At 33.3% G+C, this 16,446-nt stretch overlaps 1 protein-coding gene across 3 annotated transcripts in view; it reads left to right on the top strand.

Moving 5' to 3' along the window:
• Positions 1-5,493, top strand: part of LOC127736241 (sacsin-like) — a 36,660-nt gene extending 31,167 nt beyond the window's left edge. For 2 of the 3 annotated variants that reach the window (XM_052246829.1, XM_052246830.1), the window contains one exon: positions 1,524-1,752. In XM_052246829.1, coding sequence (XP_052102789.1) covers positions 1,524-1,615 — 92 coding nt within the window. In that variant the 3' untranslated portion in view covers positions 1,616-1,752. Of the gene's footprint in view, positions 1-1,523 lie in introns of all 3 variants that reach the window. The other variant, XM_052246828.1, reaches the window with a different exon arrangement.
• The last annotated feature ends 10,953 nt before the right edge of the window (positions 5,494-16,446 follow it).

The raw sequence follows: 16,446 nt of genomic DNA on the forward strand, positions 1-16,446 counted from the left end.
TTGAAAGATCGGTTTCAAAACATTCATATACAGTAAAGCTAAAGATCGTTCTTGTCGTCACACAATGTTCTCTATTGGTTTTTTTATTCATTGTTCTGTAATTTGTTTATTTTGTATCACTAAAAGCACTAACTATTGCGTATTCCATAAAACGTGTGTGCACTGAACTCATACATAGTTTCGTGTACGTTTTGAACTACCACCGGGTGAATATTGCTGCTGGTGGCCTTTTTTTATTTTGATTGTAATTTTTTTAGTTAAGATGATATATTATTGTATCAGGGTCCTCGGTGGCCGAGTGGTCTAAGAAAATTACTACTGTAATCACTGGCCAGTCAACATGAGGTTGTGAGTTCGAACCCCGCTCGTGTGGGTGCACTCGACTCCAATCTTAATTGACTAGGATTGTCAGTTTTCCTATTGAAGGTCGGTGGTTTTTCCCGGACACTCCGGCTTCCTCCAGCAATAAAAACTGGCCACCACGAAATAGCCCAAAAGCGGTGCTTAAAGGTGACGTTAAAACCAAAAAATCAAAATTAAATCAATATTATTGTTTCTTAACCCAGATTTTAGATTCCTTGTCATGCTTGGGGAACGATGTTATTAGAACAATTTTACTCATCTGTTAAATCCCATTTTCTTCTCAAACCAAACTCCCTAACATTGTATGTACTATATTTCGCTTCACATTCTTTGAGGTAGGGCATGTCTGATGAAGCTTATTTCAGACACCGGTATATCGTGCGCTTAGATATTGGTACGTTATCTGAATATGAAAATAAGCATTTAAAATGTCCATTTTATTCTACAAACACAAACTGCATAGTATCAAGTCAGGAATATGACAGTTGTTGTCCATTCGTTTGATATGTTTGAGCTTTTGATTTTGACATTTGATTAGGGACTTTCCGTTTTGAATTTTCCTCAGAGTTCAGTATTTTTAATTTTGTGATTTAATTTTTTTGTTCACAAATAATTTCTTACTCTTATTGGAAATAAAAAAAAAAACACGGGCACTATTGCATATCATGACTAATAAAAACACTTAATTTTGTTTCTCCCTTCTTTTTACTAAAAGTTTTAGATTATTTGTTAATAAAGCAATATAGTGCACCAAAATACGAAACACCAAAGACATATAATAAATATATTATTATATTTGGAAGCACTAAAAAGTAAACAAAACAATAATTAGGTACGATTTCTAAGTTGAAATTCATTTAGTTAACGCACTACGAACCCAGCGATTAAAATTGTAAATTAAAACGTTTGTATTTTTTCCAATACGATTATGTTCAATAAGACATCGATTACATATGAACAGGGAATTTCTAAATTCATTTTTCAGATATTTTGGTAACAGTTGCGATATCGAAAAAATACAAAAATACGTAATTAATGCTATTTCGACTATTAAAGAAGGTTTGGTCTACCAGTAAGCAAGATCAATTACAAAAAAATGTGCATATAAACGATAGTGTCTAAATATTTTTATGTATGTTTTTCTATTATTTTTCTTAAAGGCCGCAGAAAAGGCTCTCAAGGCAGTACAAGTAGTCGAGGATTCCTCTCAAGTGGGAAACGACCATTTCTTGATGAAATATATAACATTTAGAAATCCAACACTCAAGGATGCTTCACAAAAGCTGGAAAATTTAGTAGTGAACTATTCAAGGATGCGATACCCAAGAATAACGTCATATCCTCTAGCACCATCCGAAATGTATTCCAAAGAACAAGCAGAAGAAAGTGTCCGGTTAGCTTCTATCATTGTTGGCACTGTCGAAGATCAATTCTTTTGATAAGATATACACAAAGTGTACCCTTGTGGAATGTATAGATCATTATGTTATACATGTATAAACACCTTCTTAAAGAGTATCGCATTGACTACTAGTAAAATGAAATCATAGGTTAAATATTGCTAAGTGGTCGCTTAGTTATGTTTTTTAGTCCCTAACTTCGACACATGTTTGAAATGTAAAGAAGTTTGTGATTTCATTGTATCCTATATAATTAATTGAATTGTGATACATTTTGTATAAACATATAGTGTGTCCTGTAAAATTCACTGTATATGTTACAGTAAATAGCTGAAATTAGGAAATACTCGTAATTACTAAAATTTTGGAATTACATTTAATTCCTGATGCACTTAGTTAATCCAAGTAATTCCTGAAACTGCCCAGTTATTACCAGTAATTACTATTTTTTAAATGAATTTTTACACCTATTTACTATCTGTTAAACAATGCTGTATATTAAAAAGTTATCATCCTAATTATATATAACATCTAGTATTCATTAGCATTTTATTATCAATTAGATAATTTTTCATATGTCTTATCAAATAGTAGGGCTTTTTTTATCTATTGTATATAGTTTTACAATTCAGTGCTATAAATTTGTAACGTGTTCTGTTTTTGAATATTAAGTAGCAATTTCCATATTTCATCTTATTATTACATTGTTTTAACATATTTTTGATAATTTATATAATTGTTAGTTATTTTGCTATTTATACCACAAATATGATGCGGTATGATATTATACATTAAGATAAATGTCAAAAGAATTCGGAAAATTGCTGAGTTTTTTTCTACCATTGCTTTCTATGCTGATTGGTCCAGTCTCTACTTCGCACCAAGCGGTGATCCAGGATCCAAGGCTATATACCAATATCATTTCAATAGTTTCAGGATTTTCTAGATTGATGCATTGTATTTGATGGTCATGAATTTATTTGAGCAGATTTATATTTTATATGTTTTCATAGTATTTTGCTACTGTCAAGGCAAAACTATTTCATTATATTGTTTATTGTGCAGGTTGTCGTATATTAAAATACTTTATTTTGACTTGTACATAACATGTGATTTTTGTAGATACTTTTTGTAATTTTTGTTGGTGAATGAGAATTTTGCTTTTCCGTTTGATACATTTTCAATTGATAGTGTGCATTTAGGTACTAGAAAATTATGAAAAGTAGGACTTTCGATATGTTTTAATGAACACATATTGTGTGTTGGGAATAATTATTATTTTCTTTCTTTGATTTCTTTTTTGATGTAAATAACCCGTTTTGCAACTACTGTTGGGAAATCGGACGTTATCCATTTTATAAAGATGTAAAACTAAGAATGATATCCTACTTGTCTAAGCTTATTATGGAAAAACTGTCAAAATTTTCATATGTCATGTATACGTTTTGCTCCGTTTGTATTGTACCAAAAACATATTACCTGATAACAATATTAAATCTATCCCTGGTCGAACCTAGTATACTTATCCCCCGAATTAATTGCCCTGTTACACTTGTTTAAAATTAACTCACTTTTTGATGTTCACTCTTTACAAAAAATAGACACGTATACACCAAAATTGCATCTGTATTTTACATTTTTTGCAACCCAACTGCATTATTTCAAAGTTTTTTTTTCTTAACCCTCATCATCAACCTTCTGATTTGGAGAATATTTTTTGAAAACTTTAAACAAAAAAGATTTTTTACGTTTTGTAAATTCAGAACATATAACCATACACTTCCTGTTGAAATTGTAATATGGTCCATTATAGAACGTGAAAACAGAAAGTGTAAATTATGTAATTCAGACATTGGAGATGAAATTCATTACATTCTTTAATGGTCACATTTTAGTAAAGAGAGAAAAATCTATGTAAAACAAAGCTTAAAAAGAAGGTCAACTATAATACTCATTGTTGAAATTATGTCTTCAACAAACAGCACAGATTTCATTTATCTATGTATGTTAATACGAATTATAAATAATTACATGTTTATATTTGTAATGTTATACATGTCTTCTCTTTGCTTAATACGTTTATAGTGATGAGAATAAAGATATATATGTCAATAAAGGCCAGTTTGGCAGTGCTGGGTAGATAAACATGTTGCTACGTTTTAACTGGTTGAGGATTAAAACAGAATCCGCCTGGAATAATAAAAAATCACGCCCCTTTTGAGAAATTGGCTTTTTAAAATACATACTTGGTTTTTAAAGGATTGTCATACAATAGGGGTATGTGTAATTCTACAAAACCGGGTTCAACCGGAAATTTTATTCAAAAGAACATTGTACTTATGATGCCTACATAACATTCAATGGTTAATAGTTCCGTGACCGATTTGTTGTAGATTTTTCTCTAGCTTACCAGCGTTGGTTTATTTTAGAAAATAAGTACAAGTGTTCTACCTTGAAAAGATTAATCTCCACTCAAAGAAGTTGAACTGAGTTTGACTCTTTAACGACTAGTCCAAGTAAGTTTTTTGGGGGTCGCCTGGTTCACTGTTCGATTCTGAATTTTTTTAATTTTCCCCGGCATGCCAACGAAAAGAATTAGATGATTAACTATCTACCGTTTTCTTAGCCATTATATTGTCATCGAAAGTGGTGTAATAAGCCAGTAAAATACATTATTAGGTCTAGTTATCTTCCAGTATAAAAAGCTTTTTGGTTTGTCCTTACTGGTTTTTATTCGCCGTTTAATTTCAGAATTAGAATTTCAAACAATTGTAAACAATATTCGTACAAAGAATCAATCAATCTTGTTTTTTTTTCATTATGAATATAAAAAAGAAGACGTGGTATGATTACCAATGAGACAACTCTCCACAAGAGACCAAATGACACAAAAATTAACAACTATAGGTCACCGTACGGCCTTCAACCATGAGGAAAGCCCATACCGCATAGTCAGCTATAAAAGGCCCCGAAATGACAAATGTAAAACAATTCAAACAAGAAAAAAAAAATAACGGCCTAATTTATGTACAAAAAAATGAACGAAAAACAAATATGTAACACATCAACAAACGACAACCACTGAATTACTGGCTCCTGACTTTGGACAGGCACATACATACAGAATGTGGCGGGGTTAAACATGCTAGCGGGATCCCAAGCCTCCCCTAACCTGGGACAGTGGTGTAACAGTACAACATAAGAACGAACTATAAAAATCAGTTGAAAAAGGCTTAACTCATCAGATGGATACAAATAGAAATACATCCAATAAAAACAGAGAGTGGACGTGGCCGGGTACTTGTATATCCTAACAACAAAAAGACACTAAGTACAGATCTGAGAGTACTCGCAGTTACTGACAACTAGTTCAAAGCCACTAACAACTAATAAAAAAATCATGCATCTAAGACTAAATTATCAATCAGTACACATCCAACATCCAATGGATTTAGTGTAAAGACGTCATAAACAGTCAGCGAAAAAAATGACCTTGTGCAATGCCAAGATACAGGTATCGTTAGATTGTAGATCCATGAATGTGTATATGTGTATAACAATAATATTTAGTTTGCTTTTAATTCTTTATTCAGTTAGATCAGATTTTTTTTTCACAAAAAGACGAATATTTTTATAACTTAGATTGTGTATTCATATTTTATATTACTTATCATTTGTAATTTGCGTGTTTTTTTATTTTGATAATTATATAATAAAGATAGTATTGCTACTGTTATGATTTATTTGGCATCAGTTGATTAGGGACTTTCCGTTTTGAATTTTCCTCGGAGTTCAGTATTTTTGTGATTTTACTTTTTTTTGCATGTGTTACTTTTATTTGTTGCCTTTATTTATTGAATTTATTGAACTTTAGTTCTGGTCTTGGATCCTGTATTCCTACTCGTCAAACATGACTGACGCGACAAACGTTTACAAATCAGTACACGTTTATAAACACTTTATTTTTTTTTTAAATTATGATGCGGTATGATTGCCAATAAGACAACATTTTACCAGATCACTTGACCGATCTTCAATAATGCCAGAGCAAAACCCATACCGCATAGGGAGCTTATGTTATTTTACATTATCTTAACTCTATCTAGTGTATCTGTTTACTGGTTCCAGAGGAGACTTATTTTTTACATATCATCCATACATTTCGATGAAGCCACAATGACACAGTGGACAAGAATAGCAACATTCGAATAGTATTTCACAAGGTACGTCTTGTCATGTTTGGTCTCTATTTCTGCAGAAATTCATCTGTTAATTATTTCCCCTAGATTTAGGCAACATTTGTTTACTGATGACTGAATCTCATAAATTGGTTTAGAAAACAAACCAGTTACCAAACAAAATCTTGTAGAGCTGCATGAACTCTAAGAGGAGCAAGACCAGGTTCGTCGATAGAGTGGACGTATCCTGCTATGCAAGCATCACCCGTCATGCGGATCCGTGCTCAGTGAAATAGTTACAATCAGGCATTTGTAAAATTACAGATAAGACTTGTTTGGTATATATTAAGATCTAAGACTGCGAAAACATGTCGGTGGTCGTTGTAACACAGATATATCGTATCGGTTAACCATTCAAAGTATGCTCTATAGTTTTAATTAGCAAACTATATTTAGAGAGTTCTTTTTGATTTATTCAAAGCAAAAATATCAATAATTTAACTGTAAGTGCTATTAATTTTTCTTCTTCATTCATAAGAACTTAGGCGGATTTTTACCGATTTTTTTTTACCGGCTCCTTAGTCTCCACAAAAATAACCCCTACTCAGGTGACAGATATCAAAGTACCAACATACAAAAAAAATGTCTTTATGCATCCCTAACAATATGGAATAAACAGTAGCTTTCAATTCTCTAACATCGATGCTGTGTGCCTTTCGTCTTTTTCTCATGTCTTAGTTATTGTGTTGTTCTGAACCAATCGGATAAGTCATTTTTAATTAATTTCTGCTTTGTTTTGTTCTTGTGATGTTCTGGTACACCAGTGTCTACGGTTAGAGGAACGGTTGAGTCTAATAAATATGTTAACACTGATGTTCTGGAACACCAGTGTCTGAAGTAAGGATAACGGTTGAGTCTAACAAACATGTTAACACTGTAATGTTCTGGTACATCAGTGTCTGAAGTTAGGGGAACGGTTTAGTCTAACAAACATGTTAACACTGTAATGTTCTGGTACACCAGTTTCTGAAGTTAGGGGAACGGTTGAGTCTAACAAACATGTTTACACTGTAATATTCTGGTACACCAGTGCTTAACGGTTAGGGGAACGGTTGAGTTTAACAAATATGTTTACACTGTGATATTCTGGTTCAACAGTGCATAAGGTTAGGGAAATGGTTGAGTCTAACAAACATGTTAACAATGTGATGTTCTGGTACACCAGTTTCTAGGATTTGGAGAACGATTGAGTCTAATAAACATGTTAACGCTGCGACATTCTTTATGTGCATGTCCAATGTCAAGAGCCTGTAATCCAGTAGTTGTCGTTGGCTGCATTATGCCATAGTTTTTTTGTTTTTGCTTAGTGTAAAAGAGGGACGAAAGACACCAGAGGGACAGTCAAACTCATAGATCGAAAACAAACTGACAACGCCATGGCCAAAAATAAAAAGACAAACAGACAAATAATAGTACAGAAGACACAACATAGAAAACCAAAGACTAAGCAACACGAACCCCACCAAAAACTGGGGGTGATCTCAGGTGCTCCGGAAGGGTAAGCAGATCCTGCTCCACATGTGGCACCCGTCGTGTTGCTTATGTTATTACAAATCCGGTAAATAGTCTAATTCGGTAAGTCACATTCGTGAAAAGGGAGGGTATTGTAGTTACGACAATGTCGGTAAATGTTGCATGATGACCTGTAACTGTTAACATTTTTGCCCTTTTGTTTGTAGTTGTATTGGCAATCACTCTACATCACCTTTATTGTATCATGTTTGAGAATGAACCTTATTGGTTAGGTACCGGTGTTCCAAAACAGGAGCCTGTAATTCAGTGGTTATCGTTGGTTGCTGTCCGTCATGTTGTTTTTTGTTAATAGTTTAGTTTTATAGGCAAACACACTACATCACCTGTAATGTATATTGTCTAGGAATGAATTTTACTGGTTTGGCGTTCCAAAAGTATTATCATATATTTCTCATAAAGGTCTGATTAGTCAAGTGCTTGTAATTCAGTGGTTGTCGTTTGTTTATAGTTAACTATACGGTATGGGGTTTGCTCATCGTTGAAAGGTTTATGTTGACATATAGTTGCTGATTTCTACGTCATTTGGTCTCTGTTAAATAGTTGTCGCATTGGCAATAATGCCACAACTTATAATTCTTTATATTACAAGCAAGAAAACACAGAATAGTATCTCCTATGTAATTGATTATGTGCACGTAATATGGTGCAACTAAATAGCATTAATCTTCCACAGCATGTATTAAACTAACACAGGACACTCACATACTCAGTTATAACATATTATTAAGATCTTCTTAATGTCTAGTGGCAAATATTTCACTCATACTAAACTTTAACACGTTTATTAGATGTGACCATAGGCTGGTTTGTGCTATATCGACAAGCTGAGTCGGATTTTTAACGAGCTAACTCACAATATAAAAATTCGCAAGAAGATATAACACCCTACTAGAAGCCGATCCAAGGGGTGTCACCAGGTACAAGTGACATCCCCTGGGGTTGAACAAATTATGCACCATATAGAGTTATTTCAAATTTTTATTAATTTACCAATAAGTCAATAACTAATAATATATTTGTCATGCCATTTCCATTACAATTGATCTACCTTAACGGAAGAAAAGTTGTACCGTGAGCTATATGCTTACCACTATCCCAGGTTAAAGGAGGTTGGGAGGGCGGGGGTGGCGTCAACAAACAGGAGTCTGAGCTATACTGTCCCCATGGTCAATGTAATAAAGCCATTTAGAAACAGACAAGATCACTCCACCCAAAAATGTATAAAGAAAAAGACAAATAAAATAGTTAACAAAACACAACACAGAAAACTAGACCGAGCAAAATGAACCGGGGTGATCTCGGGTGCTCCGGAAGGGGGAGTAAATCCCGTTTCATATTTGGCACCCGTCGTGTTGCACATGCAATATAAACCCGGTGTTAAGTCTAATTCGGTAGGTCATATTTTGGTTACGACGATTGGAACATATCCGTTGTAATCTGTGAAACAGATTTTCAATAACCGTCAACCAACTAATTACAATTTGTTTTATACTTTTGCTGTAACCTTTGACCTAAGCCTACACATTACAGAATGTCAATCATGAACTAAACCAAAACTCTATTGGAAAACAATCTTAAAAAAATAAGTGGGCTGCAACTCCAATAAGGACTCATCTAATGGTTTCAATCATCTTGTTTTTTGTGTGTATATCCTGTATTGATCATCATTTTTGCTGTTCAGTTTTATCTACATAGTTCTTGAGATAGGTGGGAAAACAAGTCAATTTGTCAATCAAAGCACCAAAGGCGCTATAGGCAGTTAATTAAAAAAATCAAAGGTAAACTTGGCAGAAGTTAAGATGAATATAGTGGAAGAATGGATGAAAATATTTGTCTCTAATTCTTCGTCAATTTATCCCTTTCTGCACCCATTGTATAAAAAAAATTTAATCAACGTGTGGTTCATTTGATCTCAGTTCTTCATTGGTTAAAATCCGATTATGACGTCGAATTTACTTGCTTTCCTCTGAATTTCCTATTGTGACGGCATGAAAAAAGGCGACCATGCCTGATGACGTCACAAAGAAAGAACACATCTTTTTACAGATCATTCGAAAAGACGGAATAAGTTTGCCTGCATATTGTTTGAAAATCATAAGAGAAACAGATTCCACCACCAAATCTCGTGTAATACGATATTTATCCACTCTCGACAGTTAAATTTTAAATATTTAAAACGCTCGGCGAGCCTCGCGTTTTAAATTTGAAAATTTAACTGTCTCGAGTGGATAAATATCGTATCACACTCGATGCAGTGGTAGAATCTATATATCTCAGCTATTTCTCAAGTATCAAATAATGTTTGTACCGTAATGTTTCTGCTATCCAATCCTACCACTTTCAAAAGTTATTTCCAATTTATTTTTTAAAGATTTAATGTCTGAGATTATGCACATACACTGTCCCATGTTAGGGGAGAGTTTTGTGCCAGCTAACATGTTTAACCCGCCACATTCTGTATGTACCTGTCCATAGTGAGGACCCAGTAATTTGGTGATTGTTGATTGTTGCTGTATATCATATTTATTTTTCATAATTGTTTTGTACATAAATCAGGCTGCTTTAGTTTTATTGTTTTACATTTGTCATTTCGTGGTCGTTTATATCTTACTATGCAGTATAGGTTTTGCTAATTGTTGCAGGCTGCATGGAGGAATATTCTTTTCAGAATAATAATTTCAATTATGGTGTCCAACAGTGGTGTATGGTTTAATTCCACTATGTACTAGAGTTTGAATATGCCATATTAGCGCTTTTAGTTGGATCAGCTGGTGTCACTATGCACAATTATCAAATCATACCTGAAACTATCTGAAATGGTGTAATTTTCTTGTATACTAGTATTACAAGAAATGCTGATGTTGTTATAATGGCCTAGCAATGATGCAACATATATTTTTGAAGGCTGTTCGGTTGCCTGTAATTGCTTACATCCACTTCATTTGAATTATGGTGGATAGTTGTCTCATTGGCAATCATACCACATCTCCTTATTTTTATAATAATTACACATGTCTAATCTATAATAAGCTATTAACACAACGTAATGTTTTGCCTATTTGTTATTTTGATAATGCAAATGTTACACTTAAAATAGTAATACTTTAACATGTAAGTGATATTCAAAGTCAATGAACCATGACTGAAGGTACAAGGCTAAACAATCTCTATGGAAATGAAAGGTGCCAATGCTTGTTCAACTGCAAACCAAATACCATTGACTTTTCATAAGTCGTTCCCTTTAAACAAACCTTAACACAAATTCAATTTCTAAGTCAATGAACCATAATGAGGGGGTGGGGTTATATAATATCCATGGAAATGAAACTTTTGAATACCAATACGTTCGCATACCAAATAGCTTTGACTTAAGATTACTGGTAATTTTAAACTGACATAATCATAATAATCACAAACTCATTCATGTAAACTAAGTAAAAGTTTCAAAGTCAATAGATCATGCATATGACTGAGGGGTGAGGACCAAATATCCTCTATGGAAATGAGACGTACTAATGCTTCTACACCTACATGCCAATTATCATTGACCTACCACTATTGGTTTCCCTAATACTAACCTAATCGAAAACTAATAAATGAAATTTCAAAGTAACATAAGTTTCCAAGTAAAAAGAGCATGATTGAGGGGGCGGGGCCAAATAATCTCAATGGAAATTAGAAATGAAAAAGTTTATACAACTGCACACCAAATATCATTGACCTACCACTAGTGGTTCCCCCTAAACTGACCTAATCACAAACATATACATGTAAACTATGCAAAGTTTCAAAGTCAATAGACCATGACTAAGGGGGTGGGGCCAAATATTCTCTATGGTAATGAGATGTGCCTATGCTAACACAACTACTTACAAAATGTCATTGACCTACCAGAAACCAGACCTTATCACAAAATCACAAACTAATACATTGTTGATTCCGCCAAAACAGCATGCCTATATATATATATATGTCTCACTTTTTGACTCTGTCAAGGCAAGACAAAAATTGCAACAAATTTAATACAAATATTTTGTCCATCTTTTTAATATTCTTCATTTCTTAGATATATCAATGCTGCGTTCACACATAATTCGAATTCGATTCACATTATTAACTGATTTGAATAAGTTTAATACGCATTCGAAACGTTTAATGTCCAAAAGTAAATTCTACTTGGAATTGCAATACACGTCAAAATCGCTTTACTGTGAATGCAGGGGTTAAAATTAACATTTGGTACTGGACAGTCCAGGACCTTTGACACTCCAAACTGAAAGGTCCACAACCTAAATTCCAGGTCCTGCTTTTACTTGAAATAGTTCATAACTCAGTAAGATAATTTAATGTGCTTTTGGTGTTAAGTTAGCTTGTTTCATTGTCAGTGTCACTGTCGTTTAACATGTTTAATAATAAATGTAATTGTCTTGTATATTAATTTATGAATTCAAATAATCTTTTTTTTTGTATTAGGAAGGCTGAGGGAGGCTGAGGGTATCACTGTGGGTGGGTGTGTTGTCTCAATAATTGATTATTTATTACTAATTATACCATTATATTGAACAGTTCAAATTCAAAACTGTTTAAGTGTATCATATCTAGTTGCACTATATATTATATTAGCTAGTTCCTCTGTGAAAATAAAGTAAGAAACTTCCAGATTTGTATAAGCCCTTCAAAATTGAGAAGAAATTACCTCATGGAATTGTAGTAATATGTTAAAACAATAAAAACATCTACATGTAATATCAATATTTATTAATGATAAGGAAAATACTGTCACATTTTATTGGTTTTTGACATGAAAATTTGTGAACTAAAAGTAATTTTGAGTTTCTGTATAAAATATTTCCTGCTTTTTCTTTCTTTTCAATATATCTTTGGTTTTCAATTCTAGAGTTTATATTTCATCATGATAGATGTATTTTGTCTCATGCCTGGAATTATTATATTTTTATTGTATTTGATCGGCAAACCCGGAATTACCCTTATCCGCCCCCGGAATTAGATCCGGTATTATAATTGTCTTCATTTCCGGTTTATGGCATCCATTGTTTTTCAATGTTGTTTTTGTCAGTCAGATACGATTTACTCGGATTTACACATAACATGTTGGCGATTTTCGGTATAAAGCTAGCGGTTGAACAAAATGATTATTATCAGAAATCACCAAATTTAAAACGTCCTTGATTTACGTTTTGTCGATGAAGTTAAAATTACCGCCAACTGAGACTTTAACTCCGTGTCATATTAGTCACAGCCGTTATACAATATTCCTGCGCTTTGTGCCATTTGGCAACTGTAAACGACTTGTAATTAGAGATTTTCGGCGATGAAATAATTCATGCAATTGTTCTTTGACATCTTGGCCAAAAGCACAGGGGATAATAAACTACATAAGGATTTCTATTGAGCACTACTTCCTATGTGCAACTTCAAAACTTTTGGGTGGTTCGACGATCATTTAAGGTTTTTCTGGTCATATTTTTTGTATTCCAGAATTAAAAGTATGAAAAAAGTGTTCAATTAGTTATAAATAACATAATAGCCAGCCAGATAATAACAATGGCACATATTTCAGCATTTATTGGGTAGAACACAAATCTAGGGTGCTCGCATAAAGCAGCTTAACTGCTTAAAAATTATCAATTAAGGACAATAACTCCTTCATAAGTCATCCAATGGTTTTGGTCACATATACTTCTTGTGGATCCTATATTGCTGATCATTTTTACTGCTTACATTTTTTCTCTATCTGTTCTAGTTCAATGATATAAGCCAACTAAATTATTTTAACCTTGTGTTCTATTTTAAGCCATGGAGGCAGTGATTGTTGTCTGACCGTAATAAACAGACTTTATTCTAGATACTATACGGATCATTTATTTCAAGTTTGGTTGATATTGGTTCAGTAGCTTCAGAGAAGACCTTTGAAAAGTTGAAAAATAATTATAAAAAAATCGTTGTTTAAGGGTATAACTCCTTAAGGGGACATCACATGGTTTCTGTCATGTATGCATTTCTGCAGACCTGGTAATGCTGATCATTTTTTAACCTTATGTTCTATTTTTAGCCATGGTGGCCATGTTTGTTGACAAACTGGAAGAAATAACAGTGAAATGTCTAGCTGCTCTACTGACCATGATTAAACTCATGTTAGAAGTATTTAAGATAAAAGTGTTCCTACATCTACAAGTTTATCACATACACTTCACATTATTAATGATCCAATGAGGTGAAGGTCAGATAAACATGTACACCTTACAATCATTCCAAACACAAAATAAAGTTGACCTATTGCTTATAGTATCTAAGAAACAGGCTTGAAGAGGAAAACTTAATATTGACCAATGAACCATTAAAATGATGCACAGACAGATGATGAATGTCAGACAATCATGAACCCCTTAAAATCATTACATGCACCAAATACACTTGACCTATTGCTTATCATATATAAGATAGACTTAACCAGGAAAACTAACTAGAGGCTCTAAAGGGCTTGTGTCGCTCACCTTGGTCTATGTGCATATTAAACCCTAACCCTAACCCTAACCCAAGGACACAGATGTTACAGTGGAACATATTTTTAAAAATTTACAAAAATTTACAAAATTTATGAAAATTGTAAAAAATTTACTTTAAAGGGCAATAACTCCTTAAGGGGTCAATTGACAATTTTGGTTATGTTGACTTATTTGCAGATCTTACTTTGCTGTACATTATTGCTGTTTACAGTTTATCTCTATCTATAATAATATTCAAGATAATAACCAAAAGCTGCGAAATTTTCTTAAAATTACCAATTCAGGGGCAGCAACCCAACAACGTGTTGCCTGATTGGTCTGAAAATTTCAGGGCAGATAGATCTTGACCTAATGAACAACTGTATCCTCGTCAGATTTGCTCTAAATGCTTTGGTTTTAGAGATATGAGCCAAAAACTGCATTTTACCCTATGTCCTTTTTTTTAACCATGTCGGACATCTTGGTTCGCGCGCAGGGTCATCGGACACATTTTTTAAACTAGATACCCTAATGATGATTGTGGACAAGTTTGGTTAAATTTGTCTTAGTAGTTTCAGAGGAGTTTGTAAAAGATTACAAAAATTTACAAAAAATCGTTAAAAATTGACTATAAAGGGCAATAACTCCTTAAGGGGTCAACTGACCATTTTGGTCAAGTTGCTTATTTGTAGATCTTACTTTGCTGAACATTATTGCTGTTTACAGTTTATCTCTATCTATAATAATATTCAAGATAATAAACCCTAACCCTAACCAAAAACGGCAAAATTTCCTTAAAATTACCAATTCAAGGGCAGCAACCCAACAACGGGTTGTCCGATTCATCTGATAATTTCAGGGCAGATAGATCTTGACCTGATAAACAATTTTACCCCCATGTCAGATTTGCTCTAAATGCTTTGGTTTCAGAGATATAAGCCAAAATCTACATTTTACCCCTATGTTCTATTTTTAGCCATGGCGGCCATCTTGGTTGGTTGGCCGGGTCACCGGACACATTTTTTAAATAAGATACCCCAATGATGATTGTGGCCAAATTTGGTTAAATTTGGCCAAGTAGTTTCAGAGGAGAAATTTTTTGTAAAAGTTAACGGACGACGGACGCCAAGTGATGAGAAAAGCTCACTTGGCCCTATGGGCCAGGTGAGCTAATAATATGAATTATTGACCAATGAACAATGAAAATGAGGTAAAGGTCAGATGAACCCTACCAGACAGACATATACAACTTTCAACCATTCCATACACCAAATACTTTACATTTTATTTATAGCATTTGAAAGATAAGCAAAAACAGAAAAACTTAACATTGACCAATGAACCATGAATATGAGGTCAAGGTCAGATTAACCTACCTGACTGCCATTTATACCTTAAAATCATTCCACACACTACATATATTAATCACCTACCTTTAACAGTGATCAATTATCCATGAAATGAGGTCAAGGTCATGTGAACCCTGTGTGATGGACATGTTGACCTTGCAAGGAACTCATATAACGAATACTGGTATAGTTATCCTATTACTCAAGATAAGTGAGAAATTCACATGACAAAAAAACTATACATTTTTTTAAAAAGTCACTTAACCATGTATGAGGTCAAGGACAATGGACGACAGAAACTTCATAACATAAAGCATCTGTATACAAGATATGAAGAATCCAGGTTTTCTACCCTCTGAAATATAAAGCTTTTAAACAAATAGTTAACATCCCTGCAGCCGGATTGTAATCCCTATGTCTTGCGTTCTGACGAACAAAATTTATAACTATAAACTGGATACATTTGTAGTCTCAGTATCATCCATTCCAAGTTTGGTTGAAACATAGAATGACTCAAAAAAAGACGAGGCATTTGCAGTTATCTACAAAACAAATCCTTGGAAAAAACAGAAAATGTTTTTTTCAAAATGATTGAAAATAGTCAACATTGAAATTAATTTTGATGCAACTAAACCTTCACCGCATCTAAAATTATAGGCATCCATCAAAAGAAAATTCAATTTAGAGTGTCCACATATATATATATTTTCAAAAACTTGACTCACTCATACATTTTAATTCAAATTAGGGCACCCTTCACCTAAATAACATAGATTGTATTAGAGAAAGCCCAAAAGAAACAGGGGAAAAGAAAAGGTTTTCAGACAGTCAATTTTCAAAGCAATTTTGATGCAACAAAACCTCATCTATATCTCAAATTAATACAAGAAATCAAAAGAACATTTGATGTAAAATATACGCTAGTATATTCATTTTAAGCAAATTAAGGACCTAAAAAGTAATCATAAAAAAATTGGCAAATCCTGTTATTTTTAAAGATTGATGGTGTAAGTCATGTGATGGCCAATACAGCTGGGTATGTGTACAAAGTATAAAG

This window comes from Mytilus californianus, unplaced genomic scaffold (genome assembly GCF_021869535.1).
Source record: "Mytilus californianus isolate M0D057914Y unplaced genomic scaffold, xbMytCali1.0.p SCAF_3, whole genome shotgun sequence".
In the NCBI taxonomy this organism is placed as follows: Eukaryota; Metazoa; Mollusca; class Bivalvia; order Mytilida; family Mytilidae; genus Mytilus; species Mytilus californianus.